The sequence below is a fragment of the Stenella coeruleoalba genome (assembly GCF_951394435.1).
Source record: "Stenella coeruleoalba genome assembly, chromosome: 1".
NCBI classification, from domain to species: domain Eukaryota; kingdom Metazoa; phylum Chordata; class Mammalia; order Artiodactyla; family Delphinidae; genus Stenella; species Stenella coeruleoalba.
This window is the reverse complement of record NC_137169.1, coordinates 548,167-557,325: the sequence shown is the minus strand read 5'-3', so window position 1 is coordinate 557,325 and position 9,159 is coordinate 548,167. Positions and strand designations below refer to the sequence as shown.

Here is a 9,159-nt window from a genome sequence, read left to right as displayed (position 1 = left end):
ACGTGCAGGCTCAGCGGCCATGGCTCACGGGCCCAGCCGCTCCATGGCATGTGGGATCTTCCCGGACCGGGGCACGAACCCGTGTACCCTGCATCGGCAGGCGGACTCTCAACCACTGCGCCACCAGGGAAGCCCCGTGTTCATGTTTAATTGACAAACGTGGGGTTCTCAGCCGCCCATGCTGCGCTGTTTTGCTGACGGGATTCCCCCAACGTCCCCCCGCCCCACAGGATGTTTTTTTTTCTCTGAAGGAGTCCTCAAGCTTTGAAGACCTGGAGGAGAGACTGCAGAAGTTAAAGGTGCAGGTGGACAGCTTGGCCTCCAGCCTGACCTTGAGCCCAGGGTGAGGGGACACAGCTGCCCCCGAGAGCCCAGGCCCAGTGCAGAGGACTCTGCCCCCAGAGCCTGGGCAGCAGGTGTGGTTCCTGAGTCCCTTGCATCTGGCCAGACCCTTGGGGAGCTGGGGCCTTCCGTCAGGCCCCAGGACTTCCCAGCAGTGAGGCTGCAGCGCCAGCTGCCCAGTGTCTCCCAGGGACAGAAGCCTCTCCACTTGAGTCTGGAGCCCCCCAGCATCACTCTTCGGTCTTGCTCTCCTAGGACAGTTGGGCCTTCAGGGGCTGATCTCTCTCCCTCACCCAGCTGGGGCCCTTCCGCTCCCATTCTCTCTTCAGGCTCCAAAAGGACCTGCTGGTTCCAGTCTCTGGAGCCCCAGTTCATGCGCCCCAGTCCAGCCGAAAGAAAAGCTGCTGGCTCGGCCTGGTCCCCCTGGGCCCGAGCCCCCAGGGCAGGGCCTCCGGCTGCTGGTCCCCACCCTACCCGCCGAAGCCCTCTCCTAGGGCCCCTGCAGCCCCTCCCCTCCTGGCTCCAGGGTGAAGAGGCTAGAGGGGAGGGAGCACGGAGCCCTCAGGGCCTCATTTTCCCCGCATTGTGTTTGCTCTTGGCGAGCAGGCGGCTCTCTCCTCCCCCCTGGAGCCGCACCGCACCTCCCCACCAGCTGGACCGACAGGCCCACCCAGCAGAAGGCCAGCACAGCCAGGCCATCCCCAGAGGCACGCGAGATGGGGGGACCCTCAGCACAGGGGCTCAGCTGCCTGGCCACCACCCTGAGGACAGGAGACATGCCGTGAGCGTTGGCCTGCCCCTTGAAGGGCTGAGCTGGGACCTCTGCCTCCCCCAGGAGAAGTGCAGGGTCAGCTGCATAGTCTGGACAGACCTTGGGAGCAAGTCGCTCAAGCCCTGTGGCACTGAAGGAGCCCCGGGGTCGTCTGGGAGGGGCTGGGAGTGGCGCCTTTGGGACCGGCCTCCAGTGCCCTCACGTCCAGTAGGGGCTGGCCCTGGCGAAAAAGCAGGACTGGGAGCTGGCCAGAACCCCAGGCCCACAGCAAGTTGAGAAGCTCGTGGCTCTCACCCCCTCCCCTAGTAAGTGCTGTGCACCCCACGTGCGGCACCAGAGCCGGGTGGTTATGGCCTCCGCTCCCGTGGACACTATGGTCAGGGGCTCAGGCAAGCCGCTGGCCACCCACTGCTCTCCCGGTGCTTGTGCACACACCTGGTGGGCACGGGGGCCTGTCCTTCCTGCGAGGCTTTAGTGTCTGTGGCTAGGACGATATAATTGTCATGGGTGCATTCACAGACACTTCTGAAACATAAGCAATGAGTGGCAGGAGTTTTAACTCCTGGTGAGAACATGTCAGTGAACAGGGTTCCCGCCTGCCCCACCCTGCCCCTGCCTGGGAGACCTCAGCCCTCTCCCTTCCCAAGAAGGGCTCCGGCCTGGGAGCCCCCTGCCGGTGGCCGGCAGCCAGAAGCACAGCCTGCCCTCTCCACCTCCCACCCAAGGACTGGGACCTGCGGGGGAGGGTCTCCCGGGGGCCCCTCCTCACCACACTCACCTCTAGGGGGAGCTATGACTTCCACTGGCATTTTTTTTTAATGGATGTTGGAAGAAAATTTTTCATCCCAGAAGAAAAGCACAGACACACAGCTGTCAGCCTCAAGCTTCCTGAGCTGCCCCCTCACCACAGCAGGAGGCTGTGAGGACACACGTCTCACACAGCAGCCCGACACCATTTCTTTCTGTTGCCATGGTAACAGCTGGTGCTCCAGGGAGCTACCAGTGGCTGCACCACCCACTTCTGGACACCCACCTCCAGAGGCCTGATCCAGACCCAGCAGCCATCTGGCCTTCTCACAGACAGCCTTTGTTCATTACCTGGCCCTCGCAGCTTCCTGCCGTCGGGCAAGCCCTGGGCTGCAGGGAAGAGCCCACATGGGATGAGTGTGACATGCAGCCTTGGGGAAATCCTTAGCTTCTCCTCTTCAAGTTAGGAAGCAGCAGCAACCTTCGTGAGTGTGAGAACTGTGCCCGCCCAGCATCACCAGAGGAGCCTCCCTTTGGGGTCCCCTAGAAGCAGCAGGATCCTCCCCTGCCTGGCCCACTCCTGCTGCATGGACCTGGGCTGCCATGTGGATCATAAACTCTTGCACGGCCCTTTCTGACTTTCACGTGCTTCCAGAAGCTCGTAGTTGCCTTAGGAAGTGGCACGTGTAAGTCCCTGCAGGCCTCAGCCTGGGCCCCAGACCCAGAGTGGACCACGGAGCCAGGGCCTGCGAGTCAGGGGATGTAGAGGGAAGGGGTGGAGACCGGGACAAAGCTGTTTCCGGGAGACTGTTTCCAGACGTGACCCAGACTCCACGACCTTTAAGAACTGCCTGGGATGATGCAAGGGCGGCACTTCCGAGACAAGGGCTTCCAGGAGGGGTGTTCCTTGGCCTGGAGGTAGATTTGGGGCTCCTCTCTCTGGGCCTCAGCGTCCAGCAGAGAGGAGGCGAGGCTGGAGCCTCTTCCAGGGGGTGGGGGCGTGCGTCTTCCAGCTGCTCTGCCTCCTCTCGGGGTTGGAGGCATGTTTGGGGGGCAGGGGCTCACAGCTCAACTTGTCTTTAGCGTGACTGAGCCACTAGGAAACGCTCCGCCAGCACCTCCTGCTTTTTCTCCTGCCGCCCGCACGGTGCGCTGCAAGCTGGGCTCAGGGGCGCAGCGTGAAAGGGGGTGCCTCTCTGGGTGCCCCGTGGGCTGTGACCCGCGAGCACCCAGGGGATTGGAGTGGGGGATGCAGGCCTCCACAGGGGGAATTCTGCCCATCAGGGATGGATCAGGCCCAGGTCCCAGCAATGCCCTCAGAAACGGGGCCTGCGCTCTCTGAAGAGGAGATGCACAGGGCGGCCGCAGGGGGCACAGTGGCCTGAGTTCCAGCACTGGGAGGGGGAGGCTCCGCCCTTCTCTTCTCCAGCACCAGCCGGGGTACCAACCGTCCTCCACCCACGACGTTTTTTTTTAACTTGCAACCTTTTATGGGGCTGGCGTGTTTTGACAAGGAATACACTATCAGGAGACTGCAGGACTAAGTTTACATCTGATTTACTGTATTTTAAAGCCTGGGGTGTTAGTGGGGAAGAGGCAAAGTGAGCACTGAGTCAGCACAGGCGGAGGAGGAGATGCGGGGTGGGGCTGAGGGAGTGCAGCACTGCCTGCCCTTGGGACTTGCCTGGTGGCCCCAGGATAAGAGCAGTGACAGGAGGTGGGGTCAGAAGGCCCTGCAGAGAATGGCTGGGGTGCAGCACCCAGGGGAACCTTGCTTGTCCGTGCCCCTGCCCGGAGGCCCTCCAGCCAGAAGCAGGGAAAGCTCCCTGCAAGTTCCAGCCTTGGGGTCCCGCAAGAACAAGCTCGCCCGTCTCCAGGGTCCCAAATGCCAAGCTTCTGTCCCATTCCTCCCAAAAGGCGCCATCTGCGTCCCAGTGGCTGTGGCTGGGCCCAGTGGGGTCCTGGGTAGGCAGGAAGGGCCACTGTTCCCAGCAAGCACTTCCCCCAAGCCGGCTGAGCATGCCGGTGAAGACTGTACCTCCAGCCACCCAGCTGCTGACCACACGATCAACTCCCAGCACTTCCCCTCCCCTTTCCCAGAGCCTGCGCCCTCCAGGAAGCCTCTGAGGACCTGGCCAGAGCCACCTCCTTCCTTTCCCATCCAGGACCTGAGTGGCTGGAGGGGACTCGGAGCTGCCACGGAGACCAAGCTCCTTCAAACAAATGCTAGCCTTTGCCACCAGAGGGTGTGGCCCTTAATACAAGTGTGAGGTCCGGCCGCCCCGGCGCCCTGTGGTCCTGGGCCCAGAGCCATCTCGGGCCTCACGTTCTCAACGGGACCCTGACTCCTTGTCTATCTCCCCGCTAAATCCTGCCCAAGCTCTGGGCCGGGCAGGGGAGGGAGTCGCGAGGGCACGCGCCGCTGCCAGAGCTGCCGCGGAGGGTCAGGCGAGGCCGCGTCCTGGAGGGCCGACGCCGGAGCAGGGCGCCCTCTTGCGCGGGGGTCCCGCGGGACAAAGGCCGGCCAGCATCCCACCCCTGGGGCAAGACCCACCGAGCTTGGGAGAAGGGCGCCCTCGGGGTGCGCGGGCGCGGCCTGCTCACGGCTCCCGGCCCCCAGCGCCCGGCGACTGGGGCCGCGGGGCGCGGCTGCGCTCGCCGTCGGGCGTGCAGGCCTTGGCCGACAGCGCCCTCTCGCGGCCGGAGCGGAAGGCCGCCGTCACGGTCACCAGGTAGGCGGTGCCCGGCGCCAGGCCCTGCAGCGTGGTGCTGTTCCGGCCCGCGGGCACCTCCAAGATCTGCGCCGCGCCACCCCGCAGGGGCCCGACCTGAACGTGGTAGCCGAGCGCGGCGGCCGGGCCCAGCGCCGGGGCCCAGCTCACGCGCAGGCTGCGCGGCCTGGCGTGCGAGATGACGATGCGCTCCGGCCCGGTCTCCTCTGCGGGGGAAGTGCCTGTGAGCTGGGAGGGGGCCGCGCCGCCCGGCCCCGCGCCCTGCCCGTTCGCGCCGGCACCCCCAGCCCGCCCGGCCCCGCGTCCCGCCTCACCCGGCAGAGTGCGCACCCGCAGGTGCTGTGGCCTCAGGAGCCGCACGTTGGACTCCGGCACCAGCGCCACGTCGTAGTCCGTGTCAGGGTCCAGGCCGGCCCAGGCCCAGCCCGTGGCGTTCCCTGGCAGCTGCTGGCGGCGCGCCGTTCCCGGCTCGGCGCTGGGCGCCAGCTCCAAAAGGTAGTAGCCCGAGTCGGCGGTCAGTAGGGGCGGCCAGGCCAGACGGAAGCCGCTGGACGTGACCTCGGAGGCACGGAGCTGATGCGGCCACATCGCGTCTGCGGGGGGACAGGGCAGAGAACAGAGATGCCTCCTCGCAGCGGACCCTGGGGCACTGACTGTTGACTCCCGGAAGACACCCAGAGGCGGGGAGCAGGGCGCGGGACGCCAGGCCAGCCCCGGCCACACCCACCAGATGCTAAGGATCCGCAGAAGGACATAAGTGCAGCCAGCCCCCTACTTTGCCCCGTCAGGAGCTTCCCTCCTGGCCTCAGCTCCAGGCTCAAACCAGTGCGGAGGTACAGCAGCCACCTCCCACCCAGTCCAGTGGCCTGGACAAGGGCCCCTCAAAGGTGGCAGGATCCAAACTGATGTCACGATGTCAGAGAGCAGAGGACCAGCTCCCCATCCAGCCTGAGTCCGGGGTCAGCTCAGCTCCGAACAGTCAAGGAAAACGGGGCCCACGGTACAGCCAAGAGACGGGGAGCCACTGGAGAATGCCCCGAGGTGCAGGAGAGATGTGACAACCCCAGGAGCAGCTGGACCTGGAGTTTCGGGTGCTGCCGGCGTCCAGTCCCCAGGAGAGTGTGTTGGGAGCACTCCAGGGTGGGACCCCCAAACGTGTGTTACTCCTGGGCTTTGATGCCGAGCACCACAGGGCCGTCTGAGTGACGGCGCGGGGGGGTGAAGCTGATAAATGTCGGGACAGGGTTAAGCCCTTCGGGACCCCATGCTGCCTTCTTTAATGCCGGGTGTGCAGCTGCCCGGCTGGCACGTCCCTCGCCCATCCCCCACACTCAGACCCTGCCCCCACTCCCAGGAGCCGCCGCCCTACTGCCTCACTGCCCTGCAGCCTTGGGTTTTTCCTGTCCAGCTGCTTGCCCTTTCTCCTGCTGTCGCCTCCAGGCTCAGCCACAGTGGTTGATCCAGGGGCCACCAGGGCCAGGTGTCCTGGAGTAAATTTTCGGAAGGACACTCTACCTCCCTCCAACCCACAGTTCAACCCCTTCCGGTTTCAGGTGGACGATTAACCACAGGTGGAGACTTGGGAGGACCCTGGGGTCGTTGGCATTTTTCAGTGGCTACAGCCAACCTTGCCAGTGGCCAGGCCCTTCAACACCAGCTCCCTCTCCCACCAGGTTTAGCTGGGTCAGGGCGTTCCACAAGAAACTCGGAGGGGAGCTGCTAGCCCCCACAGCGGGCCCTCCAAGGTCCGGCCTCCTCTCCAGCAATCCCCACAACCGCCTGCAGTGCAGTCCCACTCCAACCCCTCCGCGGCTGCCCTCGCCCCTAGCTCTTGGGGGGCAGTCTCGGCCCTTCCTGACCTGGCCCTCCCCCTCCCTCCAGGCTTGGTGGGCCCCTCTGCAGAGTCTCCAGGCTTGGAACCTCCTACACTTCCTCTCCAGGTAGACACATTCCACCAGATGCAGCACCTGAGTCCCTCAGCCCACACCAAGTCCCCCACTCTCCAGCAGAGAGCCCCACCTGGAGGTGTTTACTCAAGGCTGCCCCTCTGTCCCGCCTCAGCCCAGGTTGGGGGGCACCTGGGGTGAACGGCTGGAGTGTGTCCCTGGAGAAGCTGCGTGTGCACCCCTGTCCCTGCAGCCCTGGCCTCTGCTCCAGGCATGTGAGGTCCTCCTGGAGGCTCACCTGGCCCTCTTCCTGAGTTCCCCGCTGGGGCTCCCCGGGCTCCGCCTCCTCCCACCTACCAAGAATGGAGCCCCTCAGCGCCTGGGTGATGATGTGCAGGTCATCCACATCCACAAAGTGCAGATGCTTCTCAGCGGGGGCCGAGGCGGCGGCCGACAGCTCCAGGAGGTTGCCGCGGCCAGTGCTGACGACGAAGACGGTGACGCCCAGGTCCTTCAGCTCCTGCATGGGGGGCCCCACGGGGTCGCTGGAGCCGCCGTCTGTCACCCACACCAGCACCTTGGGCACCCCCGGCCGGGCCCCCGCCGCCTTGGCAAACAGCTGCTCCTTGGCATATGCCAGCGCCAGGCCAGTGTTGGTGTCACCCATGCGCTGGGCTGCAGCGCGTATGGCGTCCTGGATGGCCGAGCCCGAGCTGTGCTGGCCGAAGGGGAACTCGGTGTGCGGCCGACTGCCCACGTGCACCAGGCTGGCACGCAGGGCCCCAGGGCCCAGGGGCAGCAGGGCCGCCAGCCGCCCCAAAAACTCCCGAACTCGGGAAAACTCATAATGAGACACGCTGGCCGAGCTGTCCAACAGAAACAGCAGGTCCCCCTGGGGGGCAGATGCCGGGGGGCCTGGGGGAGAGGGAAGGGTTCAGCCCCAGGTGGTGGCCCCCAGACAGCCGCACACCCAGGTCAGAACCCCCAGGGCCTGAGCCTTCCCTAAGCTGGCGCTTGCCCTCACCCAAGAAAGCCCTGAAAGCTGCTCAGCCACACCCCAAACGTCCTGGGGTGGCACCCGGGGGAGAGGGGCCCTAAGCCAAGAGGGGTCCACACTCTCAGCAGTTCCAACTCTGCATCCTGGCCGCATGCCTGGGGCACCCCCTGGGCTCCTGTCTTGTCTGCAAAGGAGAGCTGACCCCTCCAAGCCCCCACACCCTCCCTGTCTTCAGCAGACTCTGCGCAGGCTGGACCCAGCCCAGCCCCCAGGAGTGGTGGGTGGATGGGTCTGGGCCACCAGGGCCTGGCTTTCAAGAAGCAGCCTACACCGCTCAGCCTCCAGGTAAAGCAACCGGTGGGGCGTGCGGTGGGGGCACAGAGGCAGCTGGGGAGACTGGGGACAGAGGTGGAGGCGTGTGGGGGGCAGAAGTGGAGGCATGGGGGGAACAGAGCGCTGACTGCAGCCCCTCCCACAGCCCGGAGTCCTGGTTGGAGTCCTGACCCCACTTACAGATGATGTCACCCCTCCCCTGGCCCCCATCCTCTGCTCCACCTGGACCCAGGAAGCAGGTTACCTGCTGCAGCAGCCCGAGGGCCCTATATGCCCCTCCAAGGCCTCCCCCTTCCTCCCGGCACCCCGGGGGGCAGATGGGGCCCTTCGCCACTGTGTCATGAGCAGACAGCGGCCTGGGTGTCTCGGTTCTGGTCCCGGCCTTGCGGCCTCAGTTTCCCCCAACCCAGTGGGGCGACGCCAACCCTCTCACCATCCCTCTATTAATGGTCACTCCAAGGAAAGGGAAACTGAGGCAGGGACAAGCCTCCCCGACAGGTCCCTCCCCCTCCCCGTCCAGGCCCCAAGATCCCGCGGAGTTGCCGGCAGGGCCCGCGCCGCAGGTGGGTGTGGTCCCCTGCCAGCTGCCCCCGCCCTACAGCCGCGGAAGGAGAGCGTGGCTCGGTGCGGACATGGTGGGGGGGGCGGGGCGCTGGGACCTGAGTCCGGCCTGGCCGCCCGCCGCACTCACCACGCTCCGCGCCGCTCCGCGCCAGCCGCAGGCTCAGGGCCAGGCCGAGCACCGTCCAGGGCAGCATCGCGCGCGACGGGACGGCCACGCTCTGCCTCCGCTCGTGGCTCGCTCGCTCCTGAGCTGCGCGGCGCGCGGCCGAGCGGGTCGGACCCGGGCCCCGCCCCCGGAGCCCGCCCCCGGGAGCCCCCGCCCACCGCGGCCCCGCCCCGAGGTCCCGCCCTGGCGCGCGCGCTACCCCGCGTGCGGAGGAGCACCGGCTCCGGGGAGGCGCGCGCACAAAGGGCCCAAACGTGCGGCGACACGCGGCACTCACCGGGATGCCGCCGAGGCACACGCGGGCGGCACGCACACACATACGATGCGGTCTCCCTTTCCGGCTGTAAGGCCTTGGAGTCAGCCCTGTCCCCTACCCCCTGCCCCCAGCCCCCAGCCAGGAGCCGAGCAGGGAGCCACCAAGCTGGGTCATCCCTAGGCCCGCTGCCCTTGGCTCCGCAGTGTTGGGAGTCCCTGAAGCCAAGCCCAAGAGAGCCCCAGGGGGTATGAGAGTGTGTGGGTGACACCAAAAACAACGTCCCCCCAACAAGTCCCAGGCTCTGGCCACAGAGACTGGGGAGGGACAGGTGTATGGGAGCTGTGACATGTTCCTCCAAGGAATG

At 66.0% G+C, this 9,159-nt stretch overlaps 1 protein-coding gene across 4 annotated transcripts; it reads right to left on the bottom strand.

Moving 5' to 3' along the window:
• Positions 1 to 2,640: 2,640 nt before the first annotated feature.
• Positions 2,641 to 8,901, bottom strand: VWA1 (von Willebrand factor A domain containing 1). 4 transcript variants are annotated; one of them, XM_079932030.1, is made up of 4 exons: positions 8,501 to 8,901; positions 6,837 to 7,394; positions 4,908 to 5,186; positions 2,643 to 4,799 (listed from the first exon to the last, which is right to left on the bottom strand). In XM_079932030.1, the coding sequence occupies exons 1-4, from the start codon at positions 8,856 to 8,858 to the stop codon at positions 4,462 to 4,464; spliced, it is 1,533 nt and encodes a 510-aa protein (XP_079788156.1). In that variant the 5' UTR covers positions 8,859 to 8,901; the 3' UTR covers positions 2,643 to 4,461. The 4 variants fall into 4 exon arrangements, 3 of the variants coding, with proteins under 3 accessions (XP_079788155.1, XP_079788156.1, XP_079788157.1); XM_079932031.1 differs by having other exon boundaries at positions 4,593 to 4,799; positions 4,924 to 5,186; XM_079932029.1 differs by having other exon boundaries at positions 2,641 to 5,186.
• Positions 8,902 to 9,159: the final 258 nt, after the last annotated feature.